The sequence below is a fragment of the Mustela putorius genome, unplaced genomic scaffold (genome assembly GCF_011764305.1).
Source record: "Mustela putorius furo isolate JIRA1106 unplaced genomic scaffold, ASM1176430v1.1 tig00000450_pilon_pilon_pilon, whole genome shotgun sequence".
NCBI lineage: Eukaryota > Metazoa > Chordata > Mammalia > Carnivora > Mustelidae > Mustela > Mustela putorius.
Genome location: NW_025421385.1, coordinates 23,383,807 through 23,398,369, shown reverse-complemented (window position 1 = coordinate 23,398,369; position 14,563 = coordinate 23,383,807). Strand labels below are relative to the sequence as shown.

The window sequence follows — 14,563 nt, the reverse complement described above, 5'->3', positions numbered from 1 at the left end:
CACTCCTATGAGAGAGAAGTTAGTTACCCAGAAAGAGAAATTGAAGCTTGTATAACTTCCATTAGTTTTATTTTTTTAATAGCAAAAAAATAAAGAAGAAAAAATTTTGGCTAAATTAGGAATATTGGGTCGTGTAAGATAAACTGTGGTTTAAAAGAAATGGAGAGCCCGGGTAAATATGCTTACATGAATATATTGCCGTGCTATTTATTTGTATTGTCTGTGGTACGACTAGCTTATGAAACACGGGTCCTTATGGCGGCCGGACAGGTTTCTCTCGGAGACAGAGTTTGAGCTGCTAGCTAAAACAAGACTATCTCCTCCCTGTCCTGGGTGGCTGGGCCCCCAAAATGACAGTCTGGGCAAAGGGGAGGAGGTCTCTCTTTTCCCAATTTTGGTACATTACTTGAAGTTGAGAAGAGAGGTACCCAGCTATAGCATAAAAACAAACAAACAAATAGAACAACAAAAACAAACAAACAAAAAAAACATCATCTGAGGCAAGAGGAGAGTAGAATGCGTGTGCATGTATTTGAGCGATACCGTATTCCTTTCTGGTGAGATGGGTTACAGGCCCCAGAGTGAGGCCTGGGGATGGGTTTGAGCCACTTGGAATGGTGAGCTGGGCGGGGGGTGGGGGTCTGTATAGTGAGGCCCACTGGCTGCTGGGGTCTAGCATTGTAGGGTGACATGACTTTGTTAGGCCCAAAGGTTGTTTGTCACAGGTATGATTCAAAAGCTGTTTTGCAGACTTCCCTAGAGGACCATCAGGGATTATTTTATTTCATTTTTTAAAAATTTTACTTATTTATTTGAGAGGGCGTGCGCATGCGCGCTTGGGCACAAGTTGTGGGAGGGTGGAGAAGCCAACTCCCCGCTGAGTGGGGAGCCCAATGCGAGGCTCGTTCCCAGGACCCTGGGATCAGACTACTCCAGCGTTCCAGTCTAGATTTCTGGGTTATTCCTAAGGTGATCATCTGTCCCAGTTTGCCCAGGACTGTCCTGATGTAAGCCCCAAAAGTCCTGCATCCGGGGAAACCCCTCAGTCCCAGGGGGATGGTTGATCGCCCTCTTGTCCCTTTTTGAGCCACTTAGCAGCTGCAGCACGGAAGGGGGGAAGTGTATTCTCCCTGCCCCTGTGCACAGTCTCTTCCCTGCAGTGCAGCGGATAAACAGCCCTCCGCTCCTGGGTTGCAGTTCAGCCCAGGATGCACTTTCAGAGAGGAAGAATGTTGCCACATTTCCAGTGTGCCTATATTATCTATTGCTGTGTAACAAATGACTGAAGACATTAGAGGCTTAAAACAACATTGCCTCGGGGCGCCTGGGTGGCTCCGTGGGTTAAAGCCTCTGCCTTCAGCTCAGGTCATGGTCTCAGGGTCCTGGGATGGAGCCCCACTTCGGGCTTTCTGCTCAGCAGGGAGCCTGCTTCCTCCCTCTCTCTCTGCCTGCCTCTCTGCCTCCTTGTGATCTCTCTGTCAAATAAATAAATAAAATCTTAAAAAAAACAACAAAAAAAAAACAAACAACACTGCCTCGTTATTTCTCCTGGTTTCCCTGGGTTAGGGATTTGAGAAAGCCTCAGCTGGCAATTCCGGCTCCCTTAGGACCCTAATGGCAACACCTGGAGCAGCTGGGGACTGGTCAGACGACACCTCTGTTTCATGTCATCCCGGGGCCCCTTCAGGTCATCCCAGCAGCCCCTCTGTATGGGCTGCTTTGAGCTCTCTCCAGTAAGTTTGATCATTACCTTACAGTTCCAGGTTCAGAGCAAGTGTTCCAGCCGGTGAGTAAGAAGCTGCTGCCATGATCACATAGGGTACTATCACAGAGCATCCTCTTGCCTAGTCACAAGATTCGGGGGAGGGGGAGCACAGACCCCACTCCCTGATGGTTGGGGTAGCAACATCACAGCATGTTGGCATGGGGAAATTACTGGAGCCATCTTTGGAAAACACAGTTTGCCACAATTACCTTGGCCCAAAAAAGCAGTTTTTCACTAATAAAGGTAATGAAGTTGTTAAAATACAATTTTTTCCTCATGAATTTTCATAAAGCAATTTTCATTTAGGATGAAAACAAAAAGATCAGCCTGTAAATGTTTTCTTGAATTGTTCTGAAAACCCTTGCTCACCATTGTTCTACTGGAATGAATATGTGTCTATAATATATAATATATATGCCCCCCCTTCCCCTTAAAAAGAAAGCCGACTGACCGAGATAGGTATAGCAAAAGTTCATAAGCTTCTACAGGAGGAGTTTCAGCATGTGCGTGTGTATGTGTGTGCATGCGTGCGTGTGTGCGTGTGTGTGTGGTGTGTGTGAGTTTCCATGCACATGTGCAGCCTGGACGGGGCGGGGCGGGGTGGGGGGAGATGGAAAGGAAAAAGTGATTGGGAGAGTGGAAGGACAAGGGTGGCACAGGACTCCGGCGGAAGGGAGGGTCTGCAGCAGGAAAGAACTCTAAAGACATTGATGGCTAGAGAGGGGGACTCCACAGGATAGGGGCAGTGGTGGTCATTTATGAGATGGGATAAGGGCAGTGGTGGTCATTTACGAGTGAAGTGCAGGTATACAGAAAGCATCCCTTCAGTAAGAGCATTTGGTTTAAAATGTGGCTACGACGTTCAGGCCCAGCTCCCTCCCATTGTGATGCTGAAGACACACGAGTTATTTTTTTTTCTTATAGCTTCTTACTTAACGGTAACAGAAATTGGGGTTTAAAAAATTTTTTTAATGTAGTGCCGTCAGGTGGGGAATTTGCCAGTTAGCATTGTTATAGCAAAGTTTCAGAAGGGCATGCTGCCAATCTTCACTTTTTTGAACTGATTTCTTTGGGCTTGATGTATATTTAATGGTCAACTTTTATGATTCTTACTTGACGTCTCTTGTTTTGTCCTAAACACGTTGTTTTCCTGAGGAAAAAGTTCAAAGATTAAAAAAAGAAAAAGGATAGCCAAGAGATCATAATTCTGAGCCACAACTTGTTTGTGTTTCTGGGTTGCAGAAATACTGTAATACGGTCCAGCTCGATTCTGGGATCGACTACCGGAAAAGGGAACTTCCTGCTGCAGGAAAACTCTACTATCTGTAAGTTTTTCTTTGCTTAAATTTAATTTTCTAAGGTTAATACCGAATAATTAATCAGGAAAAGATGAGAAAAATAAGTAGGGTCATTATTAGAGCAGGAAAGGCTAGTTCTGAAGCCTGTGATTCTTAGAATACAAAATGTTATAATGTTAACTTCTCTAAACTGTGTTTTTTGCCATCCACATTTGCATGATTTATAATGTGTGATTGGATGAAACCCTAATTAGTTTTTTGGGGAGGAGTGATGACAGATGGTTAGAAAGTAATGAGATCCTCTTACGAGACTCTAGGATTAAGAGAATATCTTTATTGTGAGAAAGTAATTAATTATTTGTGGACATCTCCTGACAAATATGCCATTTCGGTTCCCCCAAAATTGTTGTTTTATTTTGTTCGACAGTCTGTTGTATTTATTATTGTTGACTGACTTCCGAACATAACTATGTAAAATATATATACACAAGTACAGCTGGATATATTTTATCCTTTAAAAACAAAGGCTCTCCTGAGTAGGAGCTATTTATAATAATAGATGTATTCAGCACATGCAGTTAATGCTGACAAACAAATAGTTGGTTTTAAAATGTCATTTGTGAGAACCTGAAAAGGGACAAGTGCTTTACAAATGTAATCTGTTTAGCGTATCCCGCCAGCGTTGGGCACATAGTGGGTTCTCAATAAATAGGTCTAAGTGCTAATTGTGATTTAACTCAAAGGCATGTTTCTGCTAATTTAAATTTTGATGACAAAAGAGGTTCAGCAAAGTTCTTGTCTCTGCCACCTTGTAAGCAGAAGTACTTTACTGTTTTTGAAGCAGAAATTAGCTAGAAAAATCACATAATTAAAATTGCATGCTTTACAGTGTACCAAGGGGGACAATTTCGGTTTATTATTCAGATTCTGATGATTATTATAGAAGGTTCTTCATGTGCCCTTAAGTACTTTGTCTTTAAAGTACTTTATAATTTTAAAAAATTCTTATAGCACTTCTTTCTGCTTTAGCTTGGACTTTTCCCCCTGTTCCTTTTATGTTTATATTTGCAGGTTTTTAAAATTTTTCTGATATTTGCAATCTTTCCTGATTCTTTGCTACCAATTTCGTGATATTCCCGACGCGTGGTACCTAGAAATTAGCTTCTTACTATTCTCTGCATTCTTTTTCAAAGGGGGCAGTCTTTGTCCCCTGTTTTCCCACAAAATGTATCCTTATGTGGAGGAATTAAAACATTTTCCTAATGGGAAGTTCCTTCAGTTGGGATGGTAGGCTGGGTCTACATCATGAGATTTGTTTCCTATTGCTGGAGAGGTCTCAGTGGAATTTACAGGATGTGGAAAGCCGCTTTTGTTGGGAGGATAGCCATTTTCTCTCCGACCTTCTCCCGGAGGCTGCTTCTTCCTTTTCCTGCTAAAGTGCAGTTTTAACACAATGGAATTCAGGTTGGTATTTAAAATACTTACTGGAGGAAAACAACAGCTAACAGCAACCCAGAGTCCAGGAATGGCACTCTGGATCAACTTTCTTAAAAATATATGTATTCATTTAATCCTCAAGGAAGGTAGATTTTGTTTGTGTATTTAACAGCAAAGAGAGCTTTACTATAACGGATAACCAAAACTAGAGAACCTAAAGGCACAGCTCACTTAGCTGGTAAGGCAGATGTGTGTTCCTGAGGAGAATCAGGAATTAAAATCCCTTCGGGAGTGGGAGAATACTATTTGCTAAGGCTATAATTTATATTCTTATAATTATAATTCTTATAATATAATATAATATATGTTCTTATCTCTTTCCTGTTTCACAGGAGCCCATAGGAAGAACTTCTTTCATGACAAAGAAAATTTCCTAGGGTCATGTTAATATTTCTGATTTAATTAGGTTTCTTTTGCTCTTGTTCTTTTAGGGAAACTGAATTAATTTTCCCCATAACAGATTTTAATGTTCCATACTATATATTGCCCTATTACAACATGTGTTTCTCTTTACTAAAGATCTGCCTAAACATCTGGCATTCGTACCTGAACATACAAGTTCAGATTCCCCCTTTGTCCATCTCATTGCCCACCGCCCAGCAGTCTGAAAAGAAAAACAGAATTCTAGCTTTCCTCCGGGGGAACATGAAGCATTTCCTCAGAATTTCATACAAGCAGAATCCTACATATGATCTCTAATGAAATAGGAGTATTCATTATCTCAGTATTTTATTAGTCTAACTTTCCAAAAGCTAATTCAGAATGTCACCAAACACAATCCAAATAATATCAAGAATTATCAGAGATCTTTCAAAGTACCCAAAAAGTTCACATGGGAACACTTTCTATGGTTCATAAGATTGTCTGGGTTGCAAAAGAACTAATTCATATGTGACATTATATGTTTGTATGTAATCTATTTTAGTTGTAGTTTTATATCACATTAGATGTAGAAATCTTACAGTATCTTTATAAATAAGTTCCAGATGTTTGTGGCTCATCCGAACAAGTTCTTAATCTCATACAAAACAAACTTGGAAACTTGAAATTTAGCAGGTTACAAATGACAGAAAGCTTGAGCCCAGATATCTGAACTTTGCAGAAATTAAAATACCCCACGATTGTCCAATTTTTTATTCTGTGGTTACTGCGTGATCACCCCAGACAGCAGCACGATGTCATTCTCTTCCTTGTTGCTTGGTGGATTGGGTTCAGTAGGCGTCCCATGTGGGGAATAAGATCCAAGCAGGTCAACTAAGTATTGGGCTTCCTGTTTGCATTTGGGTGAGGGCTTGGGAGAGTAATTCTTTTGAACTGCCTGGTGTTCGCTAGTGGTGGCCGTATCCCATGCTGTCCAGAGAATTTCACTGCTTCAAATTAGTTCTCTAACTGGGGGCTGATGACAGTGGAGGTTTTCATTTTCTATATGCAACGAGCCTCTCTTTTCAGACAGGAAACACCACTGCTGAGGGGTCCATGGGATGTTGCCCCAGGCTATTTTGCTGTCACTTTTGTGAAGAGTTATGGAGGAGATCAGAACTTGTTGGGTGCTCCCTTGTTCTTTTCTCTTTTTCTTTTTCATTCAGGAACGAGTAGTACAGGTTCTTTTTCTAAGTCTGTTGAAGGAAGTAGGGCTTGGGGGTGGGGAGAGGGTTCTTATTCTAATACCATATCTTTGTCATGCTCCCCTCAAAGTTACCCCACCCCTAGCACAAAGGCCATGGCCCCAGTGGAAGACTTTAAACTGAACCAGAAGGGATGGGGAGAAGGTAATGGGCCTGGGATTTGATTTTATCCAACTTACCAGCTAATAGGTTTGCCTGTTACTGTTTCATGGATGCTGGCAGAAGCAAGAGAGACCTGGGTCAGGGACAAAGGATTTTATGACCCTAGGTGTGGAGAACATGTTGTGTCCGTGCCCTCCTTGCCCTGTAGTTCCATTGTCGGGGGTATGGGGAGTTTTGGCAAGGGCCCAGATGAATACCTTCATAGACAATGAATTGTATTATAGGACGGGAACTCTGAGCTTGGGGAATCTACCATTTTATAGCCAGAAGTAAGCAATCCTGTTTTTTGTCTCAAGGGAGACATTGCCTTGTCCCTCAAGGTTTCTTGTGCCAAACACAACCTTGAGAAATGGCTGGGGCCACGCATTCTTGGCATGCTTGGCAAGATGTGCAGATGAGCGAGAGACCCATTTTGGACTGTTTATCCCAATAGGGGACACTGACCAGACTTTTAACCTTAAAGAAGCCCGGCTTTCTCCTTTTATTTCTTTTGGCTCTTATCTATCAAGTCATCCACTGCTTCTGCAAAATTATATCTGAACCTGTTATTCAGTTATGGAATATTTCAGTTAAATTATCTCAAGACCATTTCACTTTCATGTATGTGGGAACTATGGGTCATACTGAAATGATTAAAAATTTGTCACAACTTTTAGATAAAGCCCAAATATTCACATATTTTGCCTGGCTTTTTACAGTACATATATTCACCTGTCTTTTGAGCTGATCTCAAAAAGAAGTTTCTTTTTTCTTTTACCTATTGAAGTTTCATGTCTGAAGTACTCTTAATTTCCACTTGGGAAATATCTACTCCAAACAGAAAATAATTTTTGAGAATATATCTTTGAATATTAAAAAAAAAAAAAAAGTTTGCTGGCCATCACCACACAGCTTTGTTTTAGAAGAAAGGTCTGTGAAAACAAAGACTGGAGCTCATACATGTTGAAACATCACCACAATTAAAAACTTCATGTTTCTTTCCTATGATAGTCCCTACACACACTCCCCCTTCCTCAACTGAGAGAACCAGATCAATGAAAATTTAAAATATTTCTTAACTCAATTGTCACATTTTTTCATACCTAAAACATTGGCAGACATCTGTCTTCCGCCTGGAAGTTCCCCATTTCTAGTTTACCAGAGTCTCTAGGACATCTTGGGACCTTCTCCCCAACACCAACCCCCATCATTACCATTCCAGGTGTTTATGTCTTAGACATTGGACTTTACAGTGTCTGTCTTAGTTTTTCTTACCAGTTAGAGTACCAACCCGGTCGGTCATTTCCTGTTCCAGTTCCCACTGGAGAACCTCTGAAGCATCTGCCAATGAAATTTGTCAAGTCAATGGAAATTGTCAAGTCTAGTTCCTTTCCTTTTAGACGGTTTCAGTTCCATCTTCCTGACTGCCCAGAGTCCTGTAGCAAGCTGTGTGCATACCCCATTGAAACAATTTTTCTCTCATCATCTATAACAAAGATTCTATGGTAGAAAGCCAAATATGGGTCCCCTATATTCTTTTCCCTTTAATTCCCTGAATTCCCTCATGCATCTTTTAGAGTCTTCTACATTCATATTATTCCTACTCTGACACTAGTTTTCATGGTGTCACAATGGAGTCATGATAGTATTGAAGGGAAAATAGCACATAAGATAAAGAATGTAAAATGTGTTTAGCAGCAAAGGATATAGAAATATATCTATATGGTGATAGTGGCACAAAAACAGAGGATGACATAGCATATTTTCATTTGAAGTTGTAAGGTTTTTTGAGGGCCCATTAGCTGACAAAAGTAGCACCTGATCAGGATAAGGAGCCCATCAGATCACCTTCGTCATTCCTCCGTTGGTAGGATTATACCCTCCCACTATACATATTTTGATTGCTTTTTCTGTACATCTGGCTCTGAAAGCTATGCTTAGTATTAATGTAGCTACATCAGCTTTTTAAAAATTCGCATTTCCGTGATCTATCTTTTCCCATCCTTTTGCTTTTAACTTATCTGTGTCCTACTTAAAATGGTTTCTTGTGAGCAAGACGTATTCGGGAATTTATTTTTATGCAATCTGACATACTCTTTCTTTAAGGGGGGGGTGTTCAAACCATTTAAATTATAATGTGTTTAATGATATGGTTGGATTTGGTGATTTTTTTTTCCTGTTCTTCCCATTTACCTCTTTTTCTGGCTTATTTCATTTTTAAGATTCTGTTTTCTCTCACATTAGTTTATTTACTATACCTTCTTGTTTTTGTTTTTGTGGTTGCTACAGAGTTTAGAGTAAGCATCTTTAACTTATAATAGTCTGCTTTCAAGTAACATTATACCTCTTGATGTACAATATAAAAACCCTACAACAGTGTACTTCCATTTTCACTATCCTGGCCTTTGTGCTGTTATAGTCCTACATTTTATTATGTGATTATGTATTTTATTATGTAATATTATATGTATTTTATGTTAGATACTACACAATATGGTGTTACTATTTTTGCTTGAATGGTCAATAGTCTTTTAGAGATTTTTTTAAATGAAAAAGTTCTTTTACATTTATATGTATACCATTAGATGAAAACTATTTCTTATGCTGTTCATTCTGTTGTATAGTTTGAAATTTCCATTTGGTTTCATTTTCCTTCCGTTTGAAAGTCTTTAACATTTCTTGTGGTATTCTGCTAGTGATGAATGTTCTCATCGTTTATATGTCTCATGTGTCTCTAAAGTCTTTTGTTTTTATTTCTGAAAGACATTTTTGCTGGCTAGAAAATTTGTGGTTGACAGATTTTTTTTCCCTTTCATTACTTTAAATATTGTTGTTTGATTATCTTCTGACTTGTATTGTTTCTAATGAGAAATCTATCATTCTTTGTCCTTCTTTACATAAGATGTCTTTTCACTAGCTGCTTCTACAGTTTTCTTTTTCGTTATTGGTTTTAAGTTGTCTGTTTATGATGTGCCTTGGTGTGATTTTGTTTGTTTGTTTCTTTTTTTCAAGGTTGGTTGTACTTCTTGGATCCATGAATTTATAGTTTTAATTGAATTTGGAGAGTTTTTATTCCTTATTTCTTAACATACTTTGTCCCTCCTTCCCCTCTCCAATTTCTGGGACTCCAGTCATACCTATATGAGACCTCTGTATGTTGTCTCACAGTTTCCTGATGCTCTGCTCATTTTTTCCCCCAATCTTTTTTTCAGTCTTATTTCATTTTGGGTAGTTTCTTTGGCAGTGTGTAATCTGCTGTTAATTTTATCACACGTACTGTTCATCTCAGACATGGTATGTTTTTGTTTCTAGAAGTTCAACTTCTAGAAGACTTTATATCTTCTTTCTCTGTTCTTAATATCCTTATACCTTCTAGGGTGCCTGGGCGACTCAGTTGGTTAAGGGTTTGTCTTAGGCTCAGGTGTCATGGGATCCTGGTATCAAGCCCAGAGTCTGCTTGTCCTTCTCCCTCTGCTCTCTCTTGCTCTCTCTCAAATAAATAAATAAAATCTTAAGGAAAAAAAAAATCCTCATACCTTCCTCTAGCTTAGTGAACATACAGAGAATATTTATAATCACCGTTTCAATGTCTTTGTCCCCTAATTCTACCATATATGTCATTTTGGGGTCTATTCCTATTGATTGATTTTTATCCTTTCTATTTTTAAAGATTATTTATTTTATTTCGGAGAGTGTATGCAAGTGGGAGGAGGGGCAGAGGAGAGGGGAAAATATCCTCAAGCAGACTCCTCACTGAGTGCAGACTCAGCATGGGACTTGATCCCAGGCCCCTGAGATGACCACCTGAACCGAAATCAAGAGTCAAATGTCTAACCAACTGAGCCACATAGGTGCCCGGGTTTTTATTCTTTTTAGAAGTTATATTCTCCTGCTTCTTTGAATGCCTGTTAATTGTTATTGAAGGCCAAATGTTGTGAATTTGGGCTTTGTTCTAGGATACAGTTAAGTCACTTGGAAATAATTGTATCCTTTCAAGGCTAAGCTTTGTAAAGTGGGACCAGAGTAATCTTTATTCTATGGTTAATTACTCCTACTAGTGAAGTAATACTCTTCTGAGGACTCTCTGCTCAATGCTCCATGTGTTAGTAGGGCTATCTACTATGACTGGAGGAAATATGAACTATTTCTGGCCATTAGGAGCTCCAAGAGTAACGCTATGTGATTCCAGTGCTGTTTTGTTGTTTGTTTGTTTGGCCCAACTTCTCTTCCCGCCCCCTTACTACCACCCCACTCCAGAGGCCTGCGGGTACAGGAGACAGTGAAGCCAAGAGTCCTCTCATTGGGTACTTTTGAGCACTCTGACACTCAAATGGCAGGCCTCCTGGTGACAACTACAGTCATCCATTTTCCTGTTCTTTGCTCTGCTTCACCAGTGGCATAGCCCGCCTCCAGCCTTGAGTCATTTCTTCTCATGCATGGACAGATCAGTATTCAGTTCAAAGACCTGTGAGGGACCCTTTGCAGATCATGGAACCTTTGTCTTTGGGTGTGTAGCTCTCTCTTCAGTATTCTGCCTTGCAAAAACTAGCTGCCATGGCCTCCCCAAAGTCTGAATCTGTTTTCTCAACACAGAGACCCCTGGGATCTGATTAGGTTTCTTCTTCTGAAGCCTGGAATCTCATCTCATTTGTTTTCTTTCCCTCAGGGATCACTGTCCTGTGCTTTCTGTGATCTAGTGTCTGAAAAAACAATGTTCATATAGTTTAGACAATTTGTAGTTATTTAAGGCTGGAGGGCAAATCTGGGCCCTGTTACTTCATTATGGTCACATCTGAAGTGTAAGTTTCCAGTCCATTATCGTGAAAACAGGTAAATAAAAGAATCTATCTTTCCTGCCTGTTTTAAAAGAACTGATTTTTAGTATAACAAAATAGTTGATGAGGGATGGTTATCTTTATAGATGTTTTCTAGATAACAGATGAAAAAAGAGTGAAAGAATTAGAATATCACCATTTTGTAAAACCATCACAGTTTAATGGAACTAGTTAATCATCTTAAGTTCTATAATAATTGCAGTAGAAATGGAACCTGAATTTGATCCATTTACAGGAAATGGAATAACATCACGGGAATATATTCTTCAAAATGTAGACTGCATATTTTTTTAATGACATAAATAACTTGCCTCTTGAACAAATAAAAGAAGAGAGAGAACCTATAGATTAAAAGAGACCTAAGGAACTTAGCAACCCATTTCTGTGTGTGGACCTTACTTAGATCCTGAATCAAACAAACTGTAAGGACAAAAGCAAAAATAAAAACAGTATGAAACAACAATCAGAAACATTCACACACTAACTGCATATGTCATGACATTGAAGAATTAGTGGTAGCTTTGTTAGGTGTGATAAGAATATTATACTTATTTTTTAATAGCTTTATTGAAATAGAATTCACATGCCATATTGTTCACCCGTTTAAAGTGTATAGTTAATGACTTTTAGTATATTCACGGAATTATGCAACCAGAACCAGTCTACTGTGGAATGTTTTTTTTATCACTCAGCCAATCACTGACCGGCCCAGGCAACCACTAATCTACTTTCTTCCTCTCTGTATTTACCCATTCTGAATATTTCATTTCAATGGAATCATGTAAGATGTGTTCCTTTGTGATTGCCTTCCTTCACTTAGCATAATTTTTTTAGGATTCCTATTATTTTTGTCAAATTATATCCCGTTAAATATAGAACTTCTGTTTGTCCACTCATTAGCTGATGGACATTTGCGTTGTTTCTGCTTTTTGGCTATTGTAAATAATGCTGCTGTGAACATTCGTATACAAGGGTTTTTTTTTTTTTTTTTTTGTGGACTTACATTTTTATTTCTTTTGTGTAGACCTAGGAGTGAAATTTCTGGGTGTGGTTAGTTCTACATTTAGTCTTTTGAAGAACTTCCAGATTGTTTTCCGAAGCAGCTGTACCATTTTCTATCTCCATTAGTAGTGTGTGATGGCTCCAGTTTCTTCACACCTTTGACATTGCTTGTCCTTACCTCAGTTATTAGCCTTAGTTTCCTAGAGCTGTTGTTACAAAGTACCATGATCTGGGTGGCTTAAAACACCAGAAATTTATTGACTTGCAGTTCTGGAGGCAAAAAATCCAAAATCAAGTTTTCAGCAGGGCCTTGCCTCTTCTGAAACCTCTAGAGAGAATCTTGCCCTTACTTCTTCTCGTTTCTGTTGTTTGTCGTCAGTACGTGGTGTTCCTCAACTTGCAAATGGGTCGATCCAGTCCCGGCCTTTATTGTCACATGGTCCTGCTCTGCGTCTCCTCATAAGGGTATTGATCATATGGGATTAAGTGCTCTCCCACTTTACCAGTTACATCTATAAAGACCCTATTTACAAATAAGGGCACATGTTGAGGTGCTGGGACTTAGGACTTCATATCTTTTTGGGGTAACAATCCAACCCAAATACAATCCTAGCGAATGTCAAATGGTATCACATTATGGCTTCCATTTGCATTTCTCTGATGGGTAATGACATTGAGCATTGTTTCATTTGCTTGTTGACCATTGTGTATCTTCTCAGGAGAAAAGTCTATTCAGATACTTCGCCCATTTTAAAATTGTGTCATTATTGGATCTCAAGTGTTCTTTATACGTTCTAGATATAGATCCCCTGTCGTATATTTTCCATATTCTGTGGTTTATCTTTTTATTTTTGTTGATGATGTTCTTTGAAGCACCCAAGATTTTTTTTTTTTTTTTTTTTAGAGTTTACTAAAGGAACTTTAATGTTAAACAGGTATTGCAAGATTTTCACAGTGCCACAAAACCTCAGGAAATGATGTTTCATGTGATCAAGACCAATCCGTTCATTTTACAGATGAGTGAACAGATCTAGGAAAAGCTAAATGATCTGTCCAGCTCTGACCAAGGCTGCTCAGGTCGAAGCACCCAAGATTTAATTTTGATGTTGTCCAATTTATTTTTTTCTTTCATTATTTATACTTTTGGTGTCCTATTTAAGAAACCATTGTCTAATCCAAGCTTGTGAATATTTATACCTATGTTTTCCTCTATGAGTTTTACAGTTTTAGCTCTTATATTTAGGTATTTGATTAATTTTGAGTTAATTTTTCTATGTGATGTGATATAGTGGTCTATCTTCATTCTTTTGCATGTGGTTATCTCATAGTCCCAGCATCATTTGTTCAAAAGACTATTCTTTCTGTATTGAAATATAGCAATACCATTGTTGAAAATTAATTGACTGTAAATATAAGGGTTTATTTCTGGTCTCAATTATATCCCATCAATCTGTTTGTCTACCTTTATGTCAGTGTTATGCTGTCTTGATTGCTATAGTTTTGTAGTAAGTTTTGAAATCAAGAAGTCTTCTTTTTTTTTCTTCCCAAGATTATTTGACTTATTCTGTGTCCTTTGAATTTCCATAAGAATATTACAATCCTCTTTTCAATTTCTACAACACAAAGCCAGCTAGAATTTTTATAAGGATTGTATTGAATCTGTAAATCACATTGGGAAATACAGTATCAAACATTCTGATTCATCCACGTGAAGTATTTTACTAGTTTCTTAGGGCTACCATACAAAGTGCCACAAACTGAGTGTCTTGGAATAGCAGAAACTTGTTCTATTATTGTTCTTGAGGCTAGCAGTCCAAAATCAAGATGTTAGCAGGTTGGTTCCCACTGGGTCCTCTAAAAGAGAATCTGTTCCATGCTTCTCCTGTAGCTTCTGGTGATTCCTCGGCTTATAGGTGCATCACTCCAATCTCTGCCTCTATCTTCATATGCCATTCTCCCTATGTGTCTTTGTTTCTACATTTCTTCTTCGTATAAGGATACCAGTCATTGCATTAGAGACTATCCTAAACTAGTATGACCTCATCTTGATTATATCTGCAAAGATCCTATTTCTTTTTTTTTTTTTAAGATTTTATTTATTTATTTGACAGAGAGAGATCACAGTAGACAGAGAGGCAGGCAGAGAGAGAGAGAGGGAAGCAGGCTCCCTGCTGAGCAGGGAGCCCGATGCGGGACTCGATCCCAGGGCCCTGAGATCATGACCTGAGCCGAAGGCAGCGGCTTAACCCACTGAGCCACCCAGGTGCCCCCAAAGATCCTATTTCAAAATAAGGTCACATTCACAAATATTGGAGGTTAGGTGTTTAACATTTTTGAGGACACAATTCAACCCTCAACAGCTATCTTTTCATTTATTTTGGTCTTTTGTAATTCCTTTCA

General features: G+C 38.9%; 1 protein-coding gene across 3 annotated transcripts in view; it reads left to right on the top strand.

The window, feature by feature from the left end:
* Window positions 1–14,563, top strand: part of AFG1L (AFG1 like ATPase) — a 225,254-nt gene that overhangs the window by 160,313 nt on the left and 50,378 nt on the right. For all 3 annotated transcript variants that reach the window (XR_006606828.1, XM_004753460.3, XM_004753459.3), the window contains one exon: window positions 3,008–3,090. Coding sequence is in view for 2 of the 3 variants with exons in the window: in XM_004753460.3 (XP_004753517.2) it covers window positions 3,008–3,090 (83 nt within the window). In the remaining variant the exon portion in view is untranslated. The remainder of the gene's footprint in view (window positions 1–3,007; window positions 3,091–14,563) is intronic.